This window comes from Armigeres subalbatus, chromosome 3, assembly GCF_024139115.2.
Source record: "Armigeres subalbatus isolate Guangzhou_Male chromosome 3, GZ_Asu_2, whole genome shotgun sequence".
Taxonomy (NCBI): Eukaryota; Metazoa; Arthropoda; class Insecta; order Diptera; family Culicidae; genus Armigeres; species Armigeres subalbatus.
The window spans coordinates 225,965,446-225,993,281 of NC_085141.1; the positions used below are offsets into that span (position 1 = coordinate 225,965,446).

Sequence of the window (27,836 nt, forward strand, 5' to 3'; positions counted from 1 at the left end):
AAAAAATAATGACCAAGATCATATGCCTTACTCCAAGATCGAAAGGCCTTACTCCATGGATTCCTAGGAAGACTATAACTTATACTGTCTACAATATATTTTCTCTGTACCACAAGAAGCGGGTACTATATTTAAATCAGCACTACAGATCTCTGTCCACGAGTGTAGTACCCAAGCATTTTATTCCAGAAAATTCTTGAATAACTGGACGAACTATTTGCGACTTCTTGCATAGTAACTATCATGTCCGTCAATTTCTAAAGTCTAAACAAGTTTGCTTTTTGTTCCAGTCCAAAAAAATTCCCAGTACAATCCCATTTAATTCGCATAAAAATGGTTTAGTTGTACTTCTATTCAGTAAAATGCATCAGTCTGTCAAACAACTAACACAAGAGCGGAGCATGTACGTGGGTAGTGTTGCCATCAAATTTCTACTATGAAATTATTTCCCAGTTTTCAATACTTTGGAATAGTAACAAATTTTGGTGTACATGACCACTTTGGATGAAAAAAAAATGTATTTGGAAGACTTTACTTTTATTACGCTAGCGGAAAATAAGCGAACAAACGAAATTTATTGACTGCATTGTGTTTTATGAGATATGTAATACAAGATTATTCCAGTTCAAATCGTCAGTTTGGCAACGCGTTCTCAGCCTGTAAATAAGGTGACGAAAGGAAAAAAAATTAAAATCTTCAAAGTTTGGAAAAAAGTTTCTTTTAACGCCTTTCGGGAGTGTGTTTTCGAATAATTTCACAATTCAGTGAAAGATATTCCTTTAATTCAATGCATAGTTGAGAAAAAAAGTGGGAAAGTGTAATCGAAGTTTTTGAAAAATATCGATTTTGATGACGATGTTACGCGGCTTTGCTTGGTGTAACTTTTTTTCTATCTCTCCAGGTGATAATTTCATTGATTTAAATGATCAATCGCGAGTAATTAGTGAATTAGAATTTGATATGACGGGCACGGCAAATGCTGGGTAAAGCGTACCATTGGTACTTCGCGTACCTGAAGGAATAAAATAGACCCCATCTCGCGGTCCTTAGCCTCTTACCCAGCAACTCCTATCCCTACCTCCCCGCGGTGCTGGCCGGGATACGAGCAACCTTAGGGAAAATCGGGTAACCAACCCCGGTGGGAACTATGGTCGTATGCTGACAGGGAAGGGGGGGTTTGCTCCTCTCCAGAGGTGCAAATCTTATTGAGCGTCTGTTCTCCATGTCAGGATCGGCTCACAACAGCGTCTGTTCTCCATGTTAGGGGCGGCTGATCATCGTCCGAGTGCCAGCGAGGGACTCTAAGTGAAACTGTGCACCATGGTCCACCGGAAATAAGGAGGAATGGTCCTCCGGAAATTTAGGGGGTTTGGTGTCAGGCCCTGCAAGCCAGCCTTTAAAAAATCTTAAGCAACGAACAATCAACAAGAGAGTACGGACCGGAACCATCGGCGAAGACCACTGCGACGAAAAGGGACTAGCAATTGGAAACTCGGTTCGTGGAACTGCAAATCTCTCAACTTCATCGGGAGCACACGCATAGGAGTTTAGACCGACTATTGGAAAGTTCAGCGCTCACCGGCTGACGAACGAAAACGGCCTACGCTAATTGATTTCGCCGCCTCCAAGAATATGGCCCTTCGCAGCACCTACTTCCAGCACAGCCTCCCGTATCGGTACACCTGGAGATCACCACTGCAGACAGAATCACAAATCGACCACGTTCTGATTGATGGACGGCACTTCTCCGACATTATCGACGTCAGGACATATCGTGGCGCTAACATCGACTCTGACCACTATCTGGTGATGGTTAAACTGCGCCCAAAACTATCCGTCATCAACAATGTTCGGTACCGACGACCGCCGCGGTACGACCTAGAGCGACTGAAGCAACCTGATGTCGCCACTGCATACGCGCAGCATCTCGAGGCAGCGTTGCCGGAAGAGGGTGAGCTCGATGGGGCCCCTCTTGAGGACTGCTGGAATACAGTCAAAGCAGCCATTAACGACGCAGCGGAGAACAACGTCGGGTATATGGGTCGAAGTCGACGGAACGATTGGTTCGACGAAGAGTGCAGACAGATTCTGGAGGAGAAGGACGCAGCGCGGGCGGTCGCGCTGCAGCAAGGTACCCGGCAGAACGTGGAACGTTATAGACGGAAGCGGAGACAGCAGACCCGCCGTTTTCAGGAGAAGAAACGCTGCCTGGAAGAAGCGGAGTGCGAGGAGATGGAACAGCTGTGCCGTTCTCAAGATACACGCAAGTTCTATCAGAAGCTCAACGCATCCCGCAAAGGCTTCGTGCCGCGAGCCGAAATGTGCCGGGATAAGGATGGGAGCATCTTGACGGACGAACGTATGGTGATCGAAAGGTGGAAGCAGCACTACGAGGAACATCTGAATGGCGCTGAGAGTACAGGCAGTGAAAGTCAAGGCAGCGGAGGAGATGACTTCGTCAGTTCAGCGGACGATGGAAGCCAACCAGCCCCCACCTTGAGGGAAGTTAAGGATGCCATTCAACAGCTAAAGACCAATAAAGCAGCTGGTAAGGATGGTATCGGAGCTTAGCTCATCAAGATGGGCCCGGAAAAGCTGGCCAAGTGCCTGCACAAACTGATAGTCAGAATCTGGGAAACCGAACAGCTACCGGAGGAGTGGAAGGAAGGGGTTATATGCCCCATCTACAAGAAAGGCGACAAACTGGAGTGTGAGAACTTTCGAGCGATCACCATCCTTAAAGCCGCCTACAAAGTGATATCCCAGATCATCTTCCGTCGTCTGTCACCATTAGTGAACGAGTTCGTGGGAAGATATCAAGCCGGCTTCGTTGACGGCCGCTCGACAACGGACCAGATCTTTACTGTACGGCAAATCCTTCAAAAATGCCGTGAATACCAGGTCCCAACGCACCATCTGTTCGTTGATTTCAAGGCGGCATACGACAGTATAGACCGCGTAGAGCTATGGAAATTATGGACGAGAACAGCTTCCCTGGGAAGCTTACCAGACTGATTAAAGCAACGGTGGATGGTGTGCAAAACTGTGTGAAGATTTCGGGCGAACACTCCAGTTCGTTCGAATCGCGCCGGGGACTAAGACAAGGTGATGGACTTTCGTGCCTGTTGTTCAACATTGCGCTAGAAGGTGTCATGCGGAGAGCCGGGTGTAATAGCCGGGGTACGATTTTCAACAGATCCAGTCAATTTATTTGCTTCGCGGATGACATGGACATTGTCGGCCGAACATTTGCAAAGGTGGCAGAACTGTACACCCGCCTGAAACGTGAAGCAACAAAAGTTGGACTGGTGGTGAATGCGTCAAAGACAAACTACATGCTTGTGGGCGGAACAGAGCGCGACAGGGCCCGCCTGGGAAGCAGTGTTACGATAGACGGGGATACCTTAGAAGTGGTCGAGGAATTCGTCTACCTCGGATCCTTGCTAACGGCTGACAACAACGTTAGTCGTGAAATACGAAGGCGCATCATCTGTGGAAGTCGGGCCTACTACGGGCTCCAGAAGAAACTGCGGTCGAAAAAGATTCGCCACCGCACCAAATGTGTCATGTACAAGACGTTAATAAGACCGGTTGTCCTCTACGGACATGAAACATCCCAGACAACCAGAATGCATGCATAATAGAATTGTTTTTCTGTTATGCGATGCCTATGCGCACAAATTTCATCGCTTACCAGTCGCGAAAACACTTTTTACGTACAAAAGTGGAGGCGATATAAGTGTATTTCTTATCCGACGTTGCACGGAAGTGTATGCGATGTGCACGATTTTTATGCGAGTTTGTTCGTTATGCATTGCGATGTAGTTTGTGATAACAAACTCTGTTTGACAGATAATCCGATTTCATGTGAGTTTGATTGCAGGAATATGCGATGTCAACAAATGAAGCTGGAATAAACTCGTAAAATAGCCTACTGTGCGGGAAAATTTATAAATAAACTGATGAGCTTTGCACAACAATGCGAATCTGATGAAACTTGGATCGGTAAACGATTTTGATCGTGCATTCTTATGCGATGTGTGGTTGTCTGGGATGGACAATGCTCGAGGAGGACTTGCAAGCACTCGGAGTATTCGAGAGACGGGTGCTTAGGACCATCTTTGGCGGTGTGCAAGAAGACGGTGTGTGGCGGCGAATAATGAACCATGAGCTCGCCCAGCTCAACGGCGAACCCAGTATCCAGAAGGTAGCTAAAGCCGGAAGGGTACGATGGGCAGGACATGTTGCAAGAATGCCGGACAGCAACCCTGCAAAGATGGTGTTCGCTTCCGATCCGGCAGGTACGAGACGGCGTGGAGCGCAGCGAGCGAGATGGGCAGACCAGGTGCAGAACGACTTGGCGAGCGTGGGGCGTATCCGAGGATGGAGAGATGCGGCCTCGAACCGTGTATTGTGGCGTCAAATTGTTGATTCAGTGTTATCTGTTTAGATGTTAACTAAATAAATGAAATGAATGACGGGAATAAGCGCATGACCCTAACATAATTTTCAACTCTTTTACTATGATGTCTGAACTTTGACATCAAGATACTCCTTATAAAGGGATAAAGCTTGTAGCACCTCCCTCCCCTCGGATATGTGATCTTGCCCGCGTTGGGTGGGCTTACGCCATTAGCACTAATATGGGAACAAAAGACATATTCTGTCGTGGTGGTATCACATGTTGACTATTTTTTGTTCAATGCCGCGTCACAATTTGGCATTGACGCACTGATTTCACGGTTTGCATATGAACCAAGGGACATCGTGTCTTGGAGCTTGGAATAGTAATGCTGTGAGGTGGGCCTCTTTCCTCAGGAATAATGAAGTGAGATCTCCTCCTTTTTTGCAATACTTTCCTGATGTGTTCACTGATGATGATGAGTCGTAGCTACACTTAAATCTAGCTAGATAGGTATATATAGAAAAAAATGTAATCACCTTTATCGACATTAATAGGAAATGAACATTAATAGGATTCCCTGAGTAGTAGTTTTTCAAAACTAAGAGCGTGGCGCCTCTCTTATTTTGTTAGGTCTCAAATTAAAGAGACATAATATAAAATACCAAACATGATAACTATGGTATACAAACAATATAAGAATAGGCGTGATGAAGCTTATTTTGCCACCGAAAAGTGAATCCTATAGCTGACCACGACTTATATAATGATAGTTATTTTACACTTGCTTGTAAGAATTTAAGACGATTACAAACGGTAGGGCAAATTTCATTATCTTCGCTCTAAAAAGCGATGCTTTTTCAAACTTTTAAACTAGGTTTTTCATATATGCGGAAACAACCCTGGGAGAGTAGTATTAGACAAATAAAATGAAGGAACAACGCAAAATAATCCACAATGAGTATCGACTTAAACTGAATTACGTAGAGAACACAAAAAAACTAAGAAAGACAATGTGATAGGTGAATTAAACAAGATAAAACAATATGACATCTGACAAAATATTCGACAACATTAGATTTAAACTTACTATTTGGCTATTAAAACTTATCATAACAGACATTACTGCATTTGGAAGAAGACATAAAGATAGGTACAATTCTCCAAACTATTTCTTTAACCTCATCCAAATAAGGGAAGCTCAAAGATTAATATTTGGATTAATTATAACATAGCTTATATAAACACCATCAGAATAATATCCCCAATTTAAGTGTTACTGGAGGTGGCAATAGTATCACCCGTTGTCAACATAGACTGCTATTAGATATTGAATGTCGGCTCCAAGAAACTCTAAACACAATTTTATATTTAAATTCTCTACCAATATAACATTTAACTTTTCGGAAAACATTTCTTGTATCTTTAGAGCTTGCATTATTTGTTTGGTTAATTATTGACACAGGCTGACGGTAAATAGACTGAAGGAAAAAGGGAAATCTACGCAAAAACAGAAATTTTGAGATTCTACTAGCTTCTACAATACTCAAACAAATAGTGTTCAAGCGGTTAACATAGACTAGTTCCCTAGTAGAGGCAAAACTTCTGTTCGGGTCCAGTCTTGGCAATTTAAGCTACCATGTAGCTCCAGCTGGATACCCAGCACCTTGTAGGCTGAATAGGCTGAATAGGTTTTATGCATTCTGCATATTTTGAAAGTATTGTGGATTTTGTTAAGATTTTGGAACAATATGTAATTTGAATTTTTCACTATATTTGGCTTCTAACCTATCAAAAATGAACGCATTTAGGCTTCTTTAAAATTTAACATGCAAAAATGTTAATTTAATTGTTTTGCCATGTAAATGTCATAGCATCATTCCATTATCAAATATGTCCAAGAGACAGTGATGACCCGATTTTTAACATGTCCAAATTTCGATTGCCCCTGAAATGAGATTTGGAAGTCTCTAGAAAACGAACTATTCAAATTTTTTGGAAGTCTATATTACAACCACAAACTAGTGCCCGGCACTAGGTACCGTATGGCCAAAAATGGCTGGCACAATGGCCTAGCCGCACCTTGCGTTTTTCCTCGCACAATTTTATTTTATCAACCCACCTTACTAGTTTCTTCAACATCTCTTTTGACCGTCGCAAAGGGTTGAGAATCTTGGCTTCGGCTTCGGCTCGACTTAATTGGGCTTGAATGGACAGTCCTGTGCTGTTTGTGCTTCAACACTTCCGGCAATGGAGAGCTGGCCCTCTTTTCATGTTCGATGAAATTAGGCAGTATCACGTTAAGTGTACTCTGGTATAATAAACCTTCCGGTAAGCTACCATTTCTTGTAGATTTCACTTCGTTGGAATAATTCACGTCTGGTGATATGTTGGTGCTTTCTGTTTTGTCACTTTCTGTATCTTGACTCGGAGTTATTTTCACTAATACACTATTATTAATGGTTTCACTATTTTCACTACTATTACTGGGAACTTGTTGGTTTGAGTCGCTCATTCTATAATGATTCCAATTTTCGTAATAAACATATAGATATAGGAAAATATATACGGCACCACTCGTTGCATTCAAATTGCTTCATTATCTAGGATCATCCACCAGCAACAACGTTGCAAATCGGTTACAGCACCCCATGTTAGCTCATTTAAATTTCATTTCTATCGATCGTTCCATTATAAATGCCTTTCTTGTTTCAATCCCAGATGCATTCTGCAATCCGTAATTTCATGGGCGTTTGTGTCACGGTGCGACATGCGACTGAGTCGAGGTTCATTTTCAGATAACACTTGAATTGTCAAGCTGAATAGTTCAGTAATTACCGCCACGAAGACTATGAGTTTTACTGAGACACGTTGTGCATTAGCGCAAGCTTCACTTCCCTTGCTGTCCTCGATCACATATTTCTTATTTCTCGTGGATTAGAATTAAGCATGGTATTGCAAATGTGGTTTGATGTTGAATATCACATAACGATGAGTGCACAAGAGCTATCGTAAGAATCCTTTTCGTATTCCCTGACCAATACACTCGTTCACTGCTTTACAAGATACACGGTACCTAAATGACATTTTATCGATTTTATTCGATTATACATAAATTATGAACTGATTCTCATTTACGTTTCTAACCTATGTCTCCTTAACGGTTTACTATTTGCTTTGGAAACCGAGGGCACTTTTTGTTACTGGTGTACTACTAGCAAGATAATTCCTTTATTTCTTCATTTGAATGTTGAACATTTACCGAGATTTACTATTTTGAACTATGTTACAAAGTGTATAGGGGCGAACTACTACAAATTTCTAACAGTTTGATTGTCATTATTGGGAGAGAAACGATCGCGACTGTTCCTACTGGCGGCTCGATGTAGAATAACCACCAAGGATTTCGAGGATATGTGGCTGTAATTGATGACATGTGAGAGTCGTGTTTCCAATACGCGATGCTCATGCTTTGGCGTGACTTCTTGACAAATTTTAATTTTTTTGGAATAAAATGCACATGTGCTACTATTAATGGGAACAAAATGCAACAGAAACCGAAAATCGTTGCCAAATTATAAAATCATTCTAAATGGCAGTAAACCATCTTAAAATCCAAAAAAGGGTAAACATCTGTTGCGGAATCAACCATGTTGCCGAATTATCTTTTATATAGGATGCTTTTAGTGAGTATAAATTTACATGTATACCACTTCTCTGGAAACGGAATGGCCATTGTGATAAATACCATAAATTTAAATGTGCATATCTCCAGATTTAGTTGTTAGAAATCAGTTTTTTGTTATTTTGTTACTACCTTTTTGACGAATAGAAGCCGTTGCACAGTGGCAAAACTCGTGTTTTCAGCGCGTTTATTTAATAGTACCTTTATTACATGATTTAGCATAATGGCGTCTTCGAGACATTTTATCAGCAGGGTAAGACGGTATAATGCGCCCCATCTGGCCAAAACGCCCTCCTTTGATTCCTACAAAACTATAACTATTTGAAAAACCATCATACTATGGGAATGTGGAAGTATTTTTGTATTACATAATGAAAATAATAGCAACATACAAAAAGTTACAGTTTTGATGTAACTTTCAATGTTTGTTTGCTCACCAAGTTCGTATTTTCATTACTTTTGGAGATTTATTGATTTTTATGCCAACAAGTTTTGAACATGTTCGTTGTATAAGCATACAAGCATATGGAGACGCATGGTGCATTGCATTGGTTCATCAACTCCTTGTGATGGGTGATTGATTTATACCTTGCATAGTAGGAAATGGTTTTTCGCTTACAACTCTAAAGTTCAGGTATTAATTGAAAGTTCATTACTTGTATGTTATGCGTATGAGATTGACTAAAACAATTTTCCCGTTGGCAATTAGCAATTATATCAAATATGACTAAAAAATCCAATAAAACTGTTACAACTTTTTCAAGTTTTTTAGTCACAATAGCCACCAAACGGCATAATTTAATATTATCTAAAACTTTCTAGAACATGCAAAAAATGTAGAAATTCAAGTGAAAAAGATATGATGGAAAAACATTTTTAATGGGTTGTTTGCATAAAAGGTAAACAATCTTCAAAAGTAACGGAATTATGATCTTGGTGTCTTAGACGATTTTTTTCAGGAGAACTGTTGCTACAACTCATATGAAAAATCAAACCTTATATGCTGTGAAGTGGAAAAATTAAATTTTTCATCTCTCTTTTAGGGGGATTGATCAATAAACTGAATACCTCCAAAGAAGTGCATTAACTAATTTACTGGTAAAAGGTATTGCATTTGGATTGGATTTTGATTGGTTTTGATTTGATTTTAGTTGGATTTGGATTTAAATTGGATTGGATTTAGTTTGGATTTGGATTAGATTGGCATTATATTCGGATTGGATTTGGACCAGATCTGTATTGGGTTTGATGGGGATTGGACTTTGATTCGTTTTGATTGGATTTGGATTGGATGTGAATTGGATTTGGATTTGGATTGGATTTGAATCTGGATTGGATTTGGATTGAATTGGATTTGGATTAGATTTGGATTGGATTTGGACTGGATTGGATTTGGATTGAATTTGGATTTTGATTAGATTTGGATTTGGATTGGGTTGGATTTGGATTGGATTTGAATTAGATTTGGATTGGATTTGGATTGGATTTGGTTTGCATTTGGATTGGTTTTGGATTGGATTTGAATTGGATTTGGATTGGATTTTGATTGGATTTGGATTGGATTTGAATAGAATTTGAATTGGATTTGAATAGAATTTGAATTGGATTTGAAATGGATTTTGGTCGAACTTGGGTTGATTTTGGATTGTATTTGGATTGGACTTTGAATGGATTTTTTTTAATCTTTCGTTTATTTGGAAGGCTCATTTGCCGTGAAGCGTTACGAAGCCGGAATCAGGTTTAACAATACATTTCTTGATTCTTATACATAGTGTTAATTTTGGGAACCGAAAGACTCGCGGTTTAGTCGAGGTTAGGGAATACAATAATACAGTAGGAAAGGAAAGGATTTTAGGGTACTTAATTAATTACAATGCTGTTGTTCACAAAGTTGACATTCCTCGCGATGTTTCACATCTGTAACGGGACAAACAAACTTTTTTTTAGTAGACAACGACGAGAGGAAGACATACGGAAGGGATTAACGACAGACATTGAAATGTACAATAAGAGGAAGACATTTGTAATGGGGTTCGACAGACAAGGGAATGAGCAGACAATGATTACAGTCTTACATCAGCAACTTTCAAAAATTGGTGACCAGGGACATGTACTCAAGATCAAGGCCCGACAACACTTCCCTAATAGGCTTTGGTTGTTTTCCTCGGACCCGGAGATGTTCAGTTAGCGCAGATCTGGGGCCACGATGCTCCTCGCACGCCCACACGACATGATCGATGTCCTGATAATCCTCGCCGCAAACACAGAGATTACCTTCCAAGAGCCCCACTCTGAAAAGATGTGCATTTAAAGTGCAGTGATTGGACATTAGACGACACATAGTTCGAATGAAGTCTCGTCCCATATTCAATTTTTTAAACCATGGACGCTTCGATACCTGAGGGCGAATTGAATACAGCCATCTACCCAACTCCCCATTTGTCCATTTATGTTGCCAGCTGTTCAAGGTTTCCTGACGCACTATTGTGAAAAATTCATCGAAGGTGATTTGCCGATCGTAAATATCACCTTCTATAGCGCCCACTTTAGCCAAAGAGTCCGATTTATCATTTCCCGGGATCGAGCAGTGAGAAGGGACCCAAGCCATGGTGATTGTGTAAGATCGTTGTGATAACACCGAAACCAGTGGAGTCATCCATTTATGACCCATCTGTGTAAAAGCTTCTCTCCTCGCTGGCGTGCCCGTATTTGCTTGCAAACAATGGATGTATGACCTCCGCACGAAGGAAGTTTGGTATTCCATGAACCTCCTGCTTCATGGACAGATCAAAAGTAACAGAGGAACTGTAAAAGTCTAAGAAGTTAGCTTAGCACGATTGGTGTCAACCGAAGATGGGCTTACCTCCAGCGTCATATACCAGTGGTAAATACTCATGAATCGAGATTGAGAGCTTTGTTCGAGCAGCTTCTCGAAGTTGTCAATGACCAATGAATTGAGAACCTCACAGCGGATGAGGAACCGGAGCGATAATTCCGCGAAACGATCTGTCAGAGGCAGTACTCCCGCAAGTACTTCCAGGCTCATCGTATGAGTCGAATTCATACAACCTAACGCGATACGGAGTCAACGGTACTGAATCCGTTGAAGCTTCAGCATGTGTGTTTTAGCCGCGGACTGAAAACAGAAACTACCGTATTCGAGGACCGACAGAATGGTTTTTCGGTACAACGTGATAAGATCTTCAGGGTGCGCAACCCACCATGTTCCGGTTATTGATCGCATGAAGTTGACCTTTTTCTGGCATTTTTGTGTCAGATACACAATGTGCTTCCCGAAAATGCATTTTGAGTCGAACCAGATCCCGAGGTATTTAGAAGACATGCTATGAGTGATTGTTTTACACATCAGTTGAAGCGAGAACTTAACAGCTTATGTTTTTTTGAAAAGACAACCATCTCAGTTTTCTCCGGGGAGAATTCGATACCCAGCTGTATAGCCCAAGCAGACAAATTGTCCAAAGTATCTTGCAATGGTCCTTGCAGATCAACCGTTGTTGGTCCCGAAGTGGATACAACACAATCATCTGCAAGCTGTCTCAACGAGCAATTTGGCATGAGACATTAATCAATGTCTCTGACGTAAAAATTGTAAAGTAGGGGGCTCAAACATGAGCCCCGGGGGATACCCATGTAGCTAATTCGTGAAGTTGCCGAGTCACCATAAGAAAAACTCATACGCTTCTCTGACAACAAATTGTACAAATAATTGTTTAAAATTGGTGAAGTCCACACTCGTGGAGTTTGTCGGATAAGACATCAACGCAAACTGAATCAAAAGCCCACTTAATGTCCAAAAACACTGAGTCCATTTGCTCTTTTTTAGCGAAAGTGAGCTGAATTTCTGAAGAAAGCAACGCAAGACAGTCGTTCGTTCCCTTGCCCCTGTAGAAACAAAATTGTGTATCTGACAAAAAACTATTCGATTCATCCCATTTGTCTAGCCGGAAGAGAATCATCTTCTCTTCTTCTCTCTCTGTTTCCGAAATTCTTTGAACGCGGCGGATTTCTTGCGATAAAGTTGTGTACACTCGACATGGTTTCCTACGAACCGAAGCTCCTAGCACTGGCCGACGTTGTGCCTGAAGAGCGCTCTCAAGAATCAACTGGGATAGAAACTCGTACTCTTCTCGCGGGGGAAGTGTTCCTATCGACATTGCGCCATCAATGATGGCCTCCGCATATGATCCCCAATCGATGTGCTTTGTGAGGTCATATGAGAGGTCGACAGAAACAAATTGATTACGCCCATTGGAAATCGAGACTTCGATCGGCAAATGATCACTGCCATGGGGATCTTGGACCACCTTCCAAGTATAGTCCAACGATAATGAGTTCGAACACATGGAAAGATCTAGACGGCTATCTCTTGCTGGAGGAGCCACTCGTGTAACTTCTCCTGTATTCCAAATTGACATATTAAAGTCGTCGCAGAGGTCGTATATCATTGTTGAACGGTTGTCGTCGTACAGTTCCCCCCAGCCTGTTCCGTGGGAGTTAAAATCTCCCAAGAGCAACCGTGGCTCGGGCATAACCGAGCAGATGCGCGAGAGATCTCTACGAGATATCGCGGTGTTTGGAGGAAGATATATCGAGGCAATACTGAGGTCTTTTTCTCGAATAGTCACCTGACATGCTACAGCTTCGGTGCCTGACATCGGAGCAAAATCGACCCTATAGAAGGAGTGCTGTTTTGCCTTTCTCGTATACAAAGTATACGTAAAGGCTATATGTTCGCTCCAAAAACGAATTTTTGATAGGAGTCCCGGAGACCCATAGTGTTATATACCGATCGACTCAGCTTGACGAATTGAGGTGATGTCTGTGTGTGCGTGTGTGTATGTGTGTGTATGTGTGTGTGTATGTGTGTGCGCAAAATAATCTCACTCATTTTTCAGGCACTTAACCGATTTGCTCGCGGAATCTTGTCCCATTGTTTTGTATTGAAAATTGGCCCAATCGGACTATGGGCTTCGGAATTATGGCCAAAATATATATTTTATAAGAAAAATTCTCACACACTTTTTAGGCACTTACTCTTAGCCGATTTACTCGCAACAAGTTTCACTCGACGTAGAATCTTGCCCAATTGTTTCGTATTGAAAATTGGCCCAATCGGACTATGGGTTCCGAAGTTATGGCCAAAATTCATTTTTTTACATAAGAAACACGTACAAAATTCTCACTCATTTTTCAGGCACTTATCTTTAACGGATTTTCTCGCAACAAGTTGCATTTAACGCGGAATCTTGTCCCATTGTTTCGTATTAAAAATTGGCGAAATCGGACTATGGGATTCGGAGTTATGGCCAAAATACATTTTTCAAAATCTCACTATTTTTAGTCACATATGTACCCTCAGCCGATTTGCTCGCAAGAAGTTGCATTCGATGCAGAATCTGGTCCCATTGTTTCCTGTTGAAAATTGGCCGGATCGGACTGTAGGCTCACAAGTTATGGTCAAAATCCTTTTTTTTTCATCAAAAGTGTATAGAAATTAATCACTCGAAAAAAAACGAGAAAGGCACCAGCACCGCTAGGTGGATTAATCTGGGTTTTTTATCCCTAAAAGCACCCCTCCATATGGATTTGCCCGATCGCGGCGGATTATGTTGAAATCAGGAAAATGAAGATTCACATCTGCTGTAAGCCATTTTTCACATAAAGCAAAAGCATCGCATTGTAATTTGTTAATTAAAAATTTAAAAATATCTAATTTTGGAAGCATACTTCGACAGTTCCACTGTAGAATCGAAATCATGTTATCAGTTAGTCATCAGTTAGTATACAAATGACTCGAGGAGGGGCATTTTTGAAGCCAGCTGCTTCAGGAGAGGAGTCACAATAGGAAGAAAAGTTTTGACCATGTTCTTCACGGGGTCGGAAGCATCAAAGAAGTTGAGGATGAATTCCACGATGCCAGAAAGTGTGAACATTGGAGCGTTCAGGAGTTCTTCTGCTCGCTCTCTATGCTCTCTTTCTGGCTGAGAAATCGCAAAAATTGGGGCATCTGGGATTTTAGATGTTCCCGGAAGCGGTGGAAACTCTCGATCATCCCGATGTGAAACCACAAAAGTTGAACGTTTTTGAGTATTTCCACCCGCTTTGAATTTGACCATGTTGGATTGGGGAACCCCATTTCCAACCTCGGAATCAGAGCTACCTTGATCGTCCAAAGGAATAGACGAGTAGATGGTGTCAGAAACGAGTGGAAAAGCGGCCTTCCTCAACATTTCGGCGTAACTTCGCCGAGAACGCTGCTGAAGAGACCGTTTCTGGTGGATTCGCTGCTGTATGTACGTTGGTCAAGCTTCAAGAGCATGTGGAGGGCTTTCGTTACAATCAGGCCTTGGAAAATTCGTTCAAAAACGAACGAATGCTTCGTTTTTAGCCCGCAGTGAGGTTTTAATTTCGGTGCACCGATTGATGTGCGCTCGACGACGTGCTGCTGGCTGCACGAACAAGGGAAGAGGCAAATACAAAGCATTCGTTTTATACATTGAAAGTGGGGAGTTTTGAACGTGGCATCTTTATAAGCCGGATAGTGCCGAGGAGGCATCGTTCAGCAGGGCAGTGTGAAATGAGGATGGTTCCTTCGTTCATCGGCAGTGTTTCAGATGCGAGTGAGTGTTGTGTGAATACAAAACCATATTAGCGAGAAAGAGAGAGAATTCATCATATACCTCTCTTTCACACATTCATTCCAACTGAAATGCGCAACTCGGTATAAGTGAGGCATGAGAGTTAAATATTCTCTGAACTAGCGGGTGTTTGATTTCACTCTCCAGCTGTTTCGTACAGCAGTGCTGTATGGAGCGAGGAAGCATTCTTCACCAAGCACTTTGAAACTGTTCTCTCATGAAGCTACCGTCCTCGGTAGTATATCTGGTGCTGAAGCATCGGTCATCATCTTCATTACTTCATTCATCCAAGCCCTGGTTACAATAGACACATTTCGGTGCCGTCTTGCACGCGCCCTCCACATGCTTCTCTCCGCATGATGCACAGCGAGGTTTATTGCAGCAGTACTGAGCGGTGTGGCCCAGCTGCTTGCAATTAACACAATTCATCACCTTCGGTACATACTGCCGAACAGGTAGACGGAGTTTGCCAATCACTACGTAGTCAGGCAGTGCGGACCCGGAAAAGGTGACGCAGAAAGAGTCAGACGGGAAATAACTCCGCTTCTCTCCCTCCTGCGACACCGAATACATTTGTATGCAATCCAGTATCGCAACATGAGGCAAAGAAACGTTCTTGAAACGACCGACACCTTGTTTTAAATCGTCGCATGTCATTCTTCCCTCCGTCACCACCCCCGCGATCTCACACACTGCTGACGGTAAATACACCCTATATTCGAGAGTGAAAAGCTCACAGGTGGCAATCTCGTTGGCCTGTTTGCGATCACTGACCGTGACACGGAGTTTACTGGACCCAACCATGTCAATGGTCGTGACAGACGAAAATCGCTTTTCCAGATCTTTGCTAATCTGGCTGATATTCAAACGTTTGCCTTTGGGTCGAAAGAAAACAACATACGGCCCACTAGAGTCGCGAGGGTAGACCTTGGGACGGGGGCTCGTAGAGGAAATTTCAGTGTTGCTGGTGTCCATTTCGTTTTGGTTTGGAACACCCGAATGCAACGAAACATCTGACATGGAATACGAAGTACCCCCGCCAACTTCGCCTTCGCGCATTGCGGACACGAAATGCGCCGCTGCACAAACACACACACACAAACAAAATAATGATTTGGAACAGAGGAGAAGATGAGTAAAAAAGAAAGAAAAAAAATATTCCAATAAGATGGAGAAGAGAGGGGAACAATGAAAGGGGACTCAATTAAATACTTGCGTTCACACTGGTGTGTCGCCGGCTAACAGTTCTGGCAGCACACACTAGCTCGATGGACACTCGCCGGTGGTGCGGTCGAAGCGAACCACGCTATTGTTGGTGTTCTCGCCGCACACAACACTGCAACTGGGTGGATGGATGGTGGTTGGACGGCAGCGTATGTTTTGGTGGAGACGCACGATGGATGATGACTGTCGGCGTGGGACGATAATGCCTGCGCCTGCGATGGACGCCGAATAAACTGCAAAGTTTTGCGTAGTTTTGCAAAACCAACGAAATGGCTACTTAACTGCTTCAGTTAAGCACCACTTCCACTCAAGCACTATGCTTCAAAACACTTTCGCAAAAAAAAAACCGCTACCTGTACTTCAGGAAAAAAAAAACGAATGAGAAGCAGACCGTACGCGGACTTACAACCGTCTCGCACGGATGCTCGATGTGGAATGTTTGAATGGAATTAAATTGGATTATGATTGGATTTGGATTTAGATTTGGATCGGATTTGGATTGATTTTTGATTGGATTTGGATTTGAAGGAATTTGGCTTGCAGTCGGATTGGATTTGGATTGAATATGATTGGATTTCAATTGTATTTTGATTGTACGTGGATTGGTTTTGGATTGGATATGGATTGAATAATGATTGGACTTTTATCACAATTGGAGTGGATTTGGATTAGATTTGGATTTAAATTGTACTAGGTTTGGCTTCGGGTTGTATTTGAGTAGGATTTGGATAGCATTTTTATCGGACTTTAGGCTGGATTAGATTCGGGTTTGATTTGGATTGCATTTGGATTGGATTTTGATTGGTTTTGATTAGATTTTAGTTGGATTTGGATTTAAATTGGATTGTAGTTTGGATTTGGATTAGATTTGGATTATATTCGGATTGGATTTGGACTAGATTTGGGTTGGGTTTGATGGGGATTGGACTTTGGTTTTGGATTTTGGATTGGTTTTTATTGGATTTGGATTTGGATTAGATTGGATTTGGATTGTATTTGGATTTGGATTGGATTTGGATTTGGATTGTATTTGGATTTGGATTGGATTTGGATTGGATTTGGATTGGATTTGGATTGGATTTGGATTGGATTTGGATTGGATTTGGATTGGATTTGGATTGGATTGGATTTGGATTGGATTTGGATTGGATTTGGATTGGATTTGGATTGGTTTGGATTGGTTTGGATTGGTTTGGTTTGGTTTGATTGGATTTGGATTGGATTTGGATTGGATTTGGATTGGATTTGGATTGGATTTGGATTGGATTTGGATTGGATTTGGATTGGATTTGGATTGGATTTGGATTGGATTTGGATTGGATTTGGATTGGATTTGGATTGGGTTGAATTTGGATTGGATTGAATTGGATTTGGATTAGATTCGGATTATATTCAGATTGGATTTGGTTTCGATTTTGATTGAATTTGGATTGGATTTGGATTGAATTTGGATTGGATTGGATATGGATTAAGATTGGATTTGAATTGGATATGGATTGGATTTGGATTTTGATTGGATTTGGGTTTAGATTAAATTTGGATTACATTTGGATTGAATTAGGATTGAATTTGCATTGTAATTGGATGGGACTTGAATGGATTTGGATTGTATTTAGATTAGATTTGATATGACATCAATCAGATTTTGATGAGGTTGCATTTGGATTTAGAAACGATTTGGATTTAAGTATCATTGATTCGGATTTAGATAAAATTGAAGTGGGAATAGATTTATATTAGATTTTGTTTTGATTGGATATTGATTGAGTTTTTGTAATTCGGATTGATTCAGATTGATTTAGAATTTGCTTACGCTTGGATTTGAGTGGATTTGTTTGTGTTTGGACCTGATTGGATTGCATCGCGTAAGTTTTCTTCAGGTTTCAAGAGACGAACATGGTCTAGAATACAGACCAAAAATTGAAGCTAAAAAGAGTGGCAATCTTAACTATGTTGTTCACACTGCATTTGGCTAAGTTGGTCCGAATAGGGGACTCCTCCAGTCTCCTTTTTCTAAGGTGTTAAAGCTAATCTAGAATTTATAACAAAAAACCCAGATTAATCCACCTAGCGGTGATAGTGCCTTTCTCGTTTCTTTCGAGTGAGTAATTTCTACGCACTTTTGGTGAAAAAAAAGTATTTTGACAATAACTTCTGATAGGGACTTTCCGATACTTCAAAATATCGATATTTGATTTGATACGATAATCGAATCAAAGTATCGATATCACCGATACATTGGAATGAAAATATCGATATATCGGAAAATCAAATGATATTTTAAAAATGAAAATATTTAAAATATATTTTATGTATTTATTCATTTACTATCGTATTACCGTATTACCAATTTACAATAATTATTAGAAATGACTATTTTTAATCCAATCCGCTTCTAGAGTGTGCCAGTCCAACAATCATCGGCGGCGCCGTACGTCGTAGTTTTACCCGGTAGAGACAGCGTTTACGGCACCTCACTGACCTCACTATTTTCCGTTCGTTAGAAAAAATCAACTGAAGTTTCGAGAAATTTGCTGATTTTTTTTCTGTATTTCTCCTCGGGTTATTCTGTTTTTTGACATTATTAAATTCTCTCTTCAGAATTTCCAAGGAAGTTTTTGTAGTTTGAATTTAATTCTTAAATAAAATTCAGAATTTTTACAAGAAAATCCATTAAAATATTCCAAACTAAAAAGGAACTTTTCTTAAACTTTCACGAGAAATTATCCTCTTTGTTTACATGGAATTCTCTTGGATTTATTCAGGATATTCTCCTTGATTTGCACAGGCATTCTTCAAAATTATCGCAAAAAGTTCCATCAGAAAAAAAAATCAAAATTATCATCAGGAAACCCTAGAAATGTTTTCAGGAAATTCTGTTTAATTCATTCAGGCCATTATTTTGAAGAAAATTTTCATATGTTTTCCAATACTTTTAACTCCTATTTCCACAAATCTCTTCTTAATTTCTAAGTTGATTTATCTAATTTATCATGGGAAAACGCCAAATAGATAATTGCATTCGCAAAAGGATTTAAGGACCAGCGACCTGACAGATGTTGCACAATGGTGCATCAATGCAAAGTGTCGAGTTGTCAAAACTATTTGTGATGACAGCGCACACCTTACTCCATCCGCTCTACCGAGAAAAATCCTCTAAATCAGTAAAAAAAACGCATTCTGGATCCATTTTGAAAGAGATATTTTTTCTTCACAAAATACAATACAATTGTTATTTTTGTGTTACTATGTTCTGATACAATATATCGATATCGAAAGCAAAAATATCGATATGACCGATATATTGAAAGCTAAATATCGATACAAAAATATCGAATATCGAAACCAAAATATCGGTATTCCGATATATCGGAAGCATCGGAACGTCCCTAACTTCTGAGCCTATGAGTCTCCGGAACTCCTATCAAAAGTTCGTTTTTGGAGCGAACATATAGCCTTTACGTATACTTTGTATACGAGAAAGGCAAAAAAACTTAAGAGCGTAGACATATAAATCAATCATACAAAAATCCAAATGTCTTCTAAATCCTTCGCATCTACATCCAGTTACCATTTTCTCGGGGAACCCCCATGATATTACCGCGGATACTAAAGGACCTCTTTATGAAACTTAGTACGTATGTGCGCTAAGAACGGGTAGCGTGACCAATCAACTATACCTCATGGTTACACTAGCGGGTAAGGACTTGGCCACTGTATTGACAGCACGGTTCTATTCTCGGCTACAGGTTACTCCAGCCCAGTGTATGAGATAGCTATCTATGGTCTGGGTTATGCTAAATCGCACCAAGCGCCATTGAAAAGTTATTGTTTATTTCCGTTTGCTTTTACGGTCTCTCTCTATCTTATTGGCATTACATCCCCACACTAGGACAGAGCCGCCTCGCGGCTTAGTGTTCTTTAAGCACTTCCACAGTTATTACCTGCGAGGTTTCTAAGCCAGGTTACCATTTTTGCATTCGTATATCATGAGGCTAGCACCATGATACTTTTATGCCCAGGGAAGTCGAGACAATTTCCAATCCGAAAATTGCCTAGATCGGCACCGGAAATCGAAACCAGCCACCCTCAGCATGGTCTGGCTTTGTAGCAGCGGATCTTACCGCACGGCTAAGGAGGGCTTTTACGGACTAAGTATCGCAAATTCATCAAAAAGGTGTTTCACCGAACCATGACCATCGACCATTTGAAGCAGCGAGAGATCTCGGATTGCCTGGTTTGACGTTGTGCCATTTCTGCGAGCGACAGCGCTTACAAAGATTACTCTGCAGAAAAGGACTGGGAAATTGGGGGTTACTTGAATGGATTTATTGACTCGGTAATACTGACGATGGACGCATAGTTGTCCTTAAATTGAAACGATATCAACATGTTATTAGTCTGTTTCGGAAGCTTGGAGTGATGGGTCAGTAAAGGTACAATGGAGTAACTTTGTTGCATTATTGTACTTCTGGCTAGATTCTTCTTCTTCTGATTGGCATTACATCCCCACACTGGGACATAGCCGCCTCTGGCTAGATTAATTGCCAAAAATACCTGCTCTTGGATTACGTTGATAATAATTATTATTAATATCTTTATTAATGAGGTTTTCGGCCCTGGACCGGTTCGCCTCGTAAACGTTGATAATCTTCTATATATACTAACGCAAAATGAACTCCCCCAAGAAATTATGACGTTTGAGCGCGTCGCATAATGAACTTTTGTTCGAGAAGACGAGCCGCTCAAATGTAAAAATCAGGCTACTGTCATGCTATTGTTTAGCCTATCGCCAAATCGTAGCCAGGATGTCCCGGGCTATAATTTTTTTCATACTACTTTTCAACAGGCCTTGGAAAATTCGTTCAAAAACGAACGAATGCTTCGTTTTTAGCCCGCAGTGAGGTTTTAATTTCGGTGCACCGATTGATGTGCGCTCGACGACGTGCTGCTGGCTGCACGAACAAGGGAAGAGGCAAATACAAAGCATTCGTTTTATACATTGAAAGTGGGGAGTTTTGAACGTGGCATCTTTATAAGCCGGATAGTGCCGAGGAGGCATCGTTCAGCAGGGCAGTGTGAAATGAGGATGGTTCCTTCGTTCATCGGCAGTGTTTCAGATGCGAGTGAGTGTTGTGTGAATACAAAACCATATTAGCGAGAAAGAGAGAATTCATCATATACCTCTCTTTCACACATTCATTCCAACTGAAATGCGCAACTCGGTATAAGTGAGGCATGAGAGTTAAATATTCTCTGAACTAGCGGGTGTTTGATTTCACTCTCCAGCTGTTTCGTACAGCAGTGCTGTATGGAGCGAGGAAGCATTCTTCACCAAGCACTTTGAAACTGTTCTCTCATGAAGCTACCGTCCTCGGTAGTATATCTGGTGCTGAAGCATCGGTCATCATCTTCATTACTTCATTCATCCAAGCCCTGCTTTTCAATGATGACAGCGGTCTATGTCTATTGATGATGATGAAACCGCGCTTGTTACAGGCTCGGTAAAAATCCATCGGGTGAGTGAATTCGAAAACAGCTGTACAGGTCTATACATAAAAATGAATTTCTGTCTGTCTGACCATTATAGACTCCGAAACTACTAAGCCGATCAGCGTGAAAATTTGTATGCAGAGGTTTTGGGACGGGGAAGGTTCTTAAGATAGTTCGAGACCTATCCCCCCTTAGGAAAGGGGGCTTCCATGCAAATGAAACATAAATTTCTGCATAACTCGAGAACTAATCAGAGAATAAATCAATTTTAGATGAAACGAAGTTCGTCGGGTCTAAATAACTGGAATAAATAACTGGTCTTTGATGATTCTGCGAGCGTTACGGCCCATACAAATTTTAGAACCCTTCCATACAAAACACATTACGAGGGGGTGGGCTTTTCGGTAAATGACAGCCGGTGTCACTGAGTACATCGAGAGTATTTCTCATGGCAAGTGGATACGGTGGGTCAGATTTTCATTGACTCTGTTTTGATTAGTGATTGTTGCGATTACCGGAGGGGCCAGCAGGAAGCCGCAATATTCTGTATCAAGACAAAATTTTCAAAACGACTTATCTGCTTTTGTAAACAAAGATTCAAACGACGAATTGACCAATCTGATAGCTCTTCCACGCAAACCAACACCACCAATAGGAAGGTGAAGGTTTCCGCTACCTGTTGATGGTGTTAGTTTGCGTGGGAGAACTATCAGATTCGTCAATTCGTCGTTTGAATCTTTGTTTACAAAAGCAGATAAGTCGTTTTGAAAATTTTGTCTTGATATTTTCTCGAGACACTCAAAAGGAAACCGAGAAGGAAACAATGGAACAGGATTCCGCGTCGAATGAAACTTGTTGCAAGCAAGTCGGTTAAGAGTAAGTAAAAAATATGTTTTGGCCATAGCTCTGAAGCCCATAGTCTGAATCAACCAATATTCGATAAGAAACAATGAGACAAGATTCTGCATCGGGCAAATCGGCTAAGAGTAAGTGCCTAAAAAATGAAAAAAAATTTTTTTTTTCCATTACTTCAAATCCTATAGTTCGAATCGACCAATTTTCAATACGAAACAATGGAACAAGATTCTGCGTCGAATGCAACTTGTTGCAGGCAAATCGGCTGTAAGTGCCTAAAAAATGAGTGAGAATTTTTCTTGTCAACAAATGTATTTTGGCCATTACTTCGAATCCCATAGTTCGATTCGTCCAATTTTCAATACTAAACAATGGGACAGCATTTCGCGTCGAACGAAACTTGTTGCAAGCAAATCGGTTAAGGATAAGTGCCTGAAAAATGAGTGAGAATTTTGTACGTGTTCATCATGTGAAAAAGTGGATTTTGGCCATAACTTCGAAACCCATAGTCCGATCTGTCCAATTTTCAATACGAAACAATGGGACATAATTCTGCGTTGAATGAAACTTGTTGCGAGTAAATCAGCCAAGAGTAAGTGTCTAAAAAGTGAGTGAGAATTTTTCTCGTAAAAAATATATTTTGGCCATAACTCCGAATCCCATAGTCCGATTCGGCCAATTTTCAATACGAAACAATGGGATAAGATTCCGCGTCGAATGCAACTTGTTGCGAGCAAATCGGTTAATGATAAGTGCCTGAAAAATGAGTGAGATTATTTTGCGCACACACATACACACACACATACACACAGACATCACTTCAATTCGTCGAGCTGAGTCGATCGGTATATAACACTATGGGTCTCCGGGACTCCTATCAAAAGTTCGTTTTTGGAGCGAACATATAGCCTTTACGTATACTTTGTATACGAGAAAGGCAAAAACACGATAATAATAAATAAAACTCATGTCAGTTCCGTTTCTTTACACGCCAGATCTCGTAATCGTACCCCACACAAACTAGTCACAAACTAGTTTGACACATATACAGCTCGCTGATAGGCCGTCACGAAAATCTTACCAGGCAGGTAAGGACTCCTTAGCTGTCTCAGAATTTTGTTGGTTGAGTTCAGAAAAGTAATCCCACTGTAGTTGGGCTTTGAGACAGAATTTCGTCGAATGACGTTTAGTCGAATGACATTTAGTCGACAGGACAATTGGTCGAAAGGACATTTAGTCAATTGGACATTTAGTAGAATTGTCGTTTGGACGAATGGACATTTAGTCGAATGGGACGTTCCTTAGCCGTGAGGTAAGATGCGCGGCTACAAAGCAAGACCATGCTGAGGGTGGCTGGGTTCGATTCCCGGTGCCGGTCTAGGCAATTTTCGGATTGGAAATTGTCTCGACTTCCCTGGGCATAAAAGTATCATCGTGTAAGCCTCATGATATACGAATGCAACAATGATAACTTGGCTTTGAAACCTCGCAGGTAATAACTGTGGAAGACTGGAAGTGCTTAATGAACACTAAGCTGCGAGGCGGCAATGTCCCAGTGGGGGATGTAATGCCAGTGAAGAAGAAGAAGAAGAAGTCGAATGTTGAAAGTAAATTTCAGCATAATGAGTCAGTTATAGGATATTTAGTAAAATCAATAATTAGTCAATGTATTTTTTTTTTTACGAAATTATATTTTTTCATCTTTATTTTTGGTTATTTTGTTACAGGGATCAATTCTTCACTTCACGGAAAAAAGAAAAAGCATCAACCCTGGTGAACTACCGACACAAGTTAAAAACAATGATATCAATGTTATTTTGCCAATGGTTCATAGTAGTCAGCTTTGGGAAATTTCGTCGGAAGGACGTTTAGTCGAAGGGACATTTGGTCGAATGCACATTTTATCAAAAGTAAAGTGCAGCATATGTTTTCTTTTTCTTTTCATGGATACTTTTTTTCACTCAATTTTTGAACAATAATTTGATCAGCAAAAATTTAACTTCCAACCATAATTCGTTAATGGTTGGCCGAAAACTAAATTTCGAGCAAATGGCCATCCTAGTGGTCCTAATGTCTATTCTACGTAATGTCTTTCTGACCAAGTGTCATTCGACGACCCATCATTCGATTAAATGTCTTTTGACCAGGTGGTATAGATTCTTCGTGGTTGGTTAGAGGAGTTCACGAAAGTCTATATCCTTTCGGGAATATTTATCGTTTTCCAATTATTTATTCTTTTATCAACCCTTCATTATTTGGACAATACTGGAGCAATAAATATATTACTTTGTGAAACACCGCAATAAATCATTTTGTTTTAATTATTATTGACTAAAGTTCCCTTCTTTCAAATATCCATTCGACGTAACGTCGTTCGACTAAATGTTCCAAGATTTATTTATTTATTTATTTATTTATTTATTGGGATCAGGGAAAAGCCCGCTTGAGTTGAACAGGTAGCTCTCACTCAAGCGGACGCAAAATCTCCTCATCTTTTCTATGCATCAATAGAGAATATCCAAATGATACAATTCGGCCTAAAACTACATCCAACAATAAACTTAAATCTAGGCCTAGCTACTACTGATTGTCGTTTAGAAGGTGAGAAAAGTTCGTACGGAGAGTGTTACGAGATGAATGGAAATCGAAACCAATGGAGCAGTTATTGAATATACGGCACATGCAAGTAAATGGCTCGTTGTGACCATAATCAGTTCGTGCACCATGAAGAAAGAGGAGAGAACGAGAGCGAAGATTCCTGTGGCTAACATTGATGTTTAGCATGGAAAGCAGTGGGGGACAGACGATTCTTGATTGCAAGAGGTCTGCAATGAATTATTCATTCGAGAATCTGCTTTCGACCAATGTCCATTCGACCAAATGTCCTTCGCTTCTAGTGAACTAAAAATTTATTTTCGACTAAAAGTCCATTCGACCAAATATCCATTCGACGTAATGACCTTTCGATCAAATGCAATCCGGTAAGCAGTTCCCATATTTTATGATTAATGTGGTAGGTAAATCAATTGATGAGAACCTCGACGTTTTCCAGCTAATTTAGGGCATTCTCAAACTCATTAAGTGTTGGAGGTTGCGCAGCTTGGTCATCAAAGACCATTTCCATCGTGATACTTTAAAGTGTGTCCTGGAAAGTTTGTCGATTCACTGTTAACAGTTATTGAGAAATGGCAGCATTTTTGAACCTTAAAGGCTCTGAAACTATTAAACCGATCGGCGTGAAAATTTGTGTGCAGAGGTTTTAGGGGCCGGGGAAGACCCCGGGATCGAGACCCCTCCTCCCTTCGGAAAGAGAGGCTTCCATCCAAATGAAACATCAATTTCGTCATAACTCGAGAATGAATCAGAAAATAAATCAATTTGAGGCGAAACAATGTTCGTCGGGTCTGCTAGAAGTTAATAAAAATGCAGTCAAAAACTGTTCTGGTAAATATTTTCTAAATTTCAATACTCGCCTCCTGCGCTCGGACAGGAACATGTGTTCGGTAGGCGGATCCCACCCACAACCGTATGTCCTGCATGAAAAATTCATTCAGCCGATCGCTTTTCAGTTGTGCACTTGTTTGCGTGCACCGTCAACGGAGTAAAGCAATGGAGAAACGCTCTCCCGAATGGGACATGTATCGTTTACGTCACGAATTGACCAGGAGATACGCACCAAATATGTAGGTCGGTCACGAAATACCTACATTTAAACTAAAATTGTCGATTGATGCAATGTTGGATTTTATCAAAGAGGTTTTATCATCGCGAGTTATTCTACGAGTGGTATGACGTGAGCAATGTCGATTACGACTATTTTCACTCGAATAGACCGTGGGACTGTGGGAGTGTCCGAATCCAATTCTCACATCATCTGATTCCCCTCATAATATATACGTACATTATCTTTGGTACGAGAATATAGTTTCATGATAAAATGAGCATGACGGACTTAATAACTCAATCATGGCTTGAATCTTTCCGAAGAGAATGGATGCTGGTGTTAATAATTAAAACGTATTATTGTCAAAACATGCGGGAGACTCTATCCTTCTTTAAGCTGAATATAGAGGAACTTCTCCCATTTCCATCTCACTGTAACATATTCGTCTCATTCCGAAATCAAACATCAGTATTATCGTTTTTTGACTAAAATGTATGCTCACAACTGAAAAATATATAAAAAAAAAGAAACAAATCGAGCTACTTTCATTTGTTTGTTTTTTTTTAATATGGATAAATAAAGGAACTATGAGATGAAGATTTAAGAGCGGTTACCCTACTAAGGATCAATTAGGTATGTAGATTAATGATATAAAACGAAGTATCTGAACAAAAAACAGGATCCTGTTCTTATATTAATCTTCGGTAACCTAAAATGCAGATTATTTAGTTTAGAGCAGTTAGTTTGACAAGGTTCATCAATAACGTTACGTGACATTTAGCAATTTAACACACTTTTTGTATGAAGTGTCTTTAGATTTTGTATGGATTGTCACATTTCTCACATTTTTGAAAGCTTCCTAAAATATCGATGATTCCGTATTTGTAATCTGGAAAGAATGTAAACTTCAAATATATTGCAAGAAAATCTGTAAAAAATGATGCAGATAGACGGCAACGGTAAAGCTGTGGAACCACCAACGCTAGATGATGTAAAGAAAGCTCTGAATGAGCTGTTGCTGAGAAGGGCGATCTATTAGAAAGGACACAGACTAAAGTGTGTCAATTATAGAGTGAACTAGTAGTACAAAATTCTGTGGCGTATTCTGTTTATCAGATTGAGAACGTTGGAGGAGGCGAATACCAGACAGGTTTTCCTAAGAGCCGACTAACGACGGATCAGATGTTTAGCCTGCGGATGATTCTTGATAAACTCCGGGAATACAACTTGTAACCGTTTGGTTACAAATTATAGATTTTTGTTTTGTATATATGTTGTTTTGTTGGAGCCTTCACGTTTCTCGTGTAATAGCAGCAGAGCTACCACAGAAGCGTTAGGGTTTGGTACCGCTGTAATTGTATGAGAGAGCTATAAAATATCCAACATGGCATAAAGCTTGGATAAATGCCATGTTGGATAAAATGACATGCAAAATAGCGGGAAATATGGAGGGAATTTCTTTTAAAAGAGGAGCCATTGCCCAAATTCGTCCTCTTTAATATCAGACGTCCGTGTGCTGAAGAAGTGTTTTTAAAAAGTGCAATTGAAACAGTGTGTGGGAACCCCCCTTTCCTAGCAGGAGCTAGATTTTATAATTGGGGAAACCTGTTCAGGACCTCTTTTGTCTCTTCCTCTACCTTTTGTGGTAGATACCGTTCAGCACACGGCTCGGCCCGCGAAGCCGTCAGGCTTCCGCGCCTAAACGTAAAAGATCATGGATCCTCAAAGGAGGAACTTTATCTCGGGCCGTAGGCCCTAACCGAAAAGGAGATTTCCCCTCTCGGCCGTCCAAGGTGGCTAAGCCACGGCCGGCCGATCGCGCCTACGAGGGAAGACGCCTGCCCACCATCGCCA

General features: G+C 40.7%; 1 protein-coding gene across 2 annotated transcripts in view; it reads right to left on the reverse strand.

Annotated features, from left to right (window-relative positions):
• LOC134220448 (anoctamin-4) overlaps positions 1–7,767 on the reverse strand; it is a 36,581-nt gene extending 28,814 nt beyond the window's left edge. For both annotated transcript variants that reach the window (XM_062699505.1, XM_062699507.1), the window contains exon 1: positions 6,525–7,767. In XM_062699505.1, coding sequence (XP_062555489.1) covers positions 6,525–6,917 — 393 coding nt within the window. In that variant the 5' untranslated portion in view covers positions 6,918–7,767. The remainder of the gene's footprint in view (positions 1–6,524) is intronic.
• Between the last annotated feature and the right edge of the window lie 20,069 nt (positions 7,768–27,836).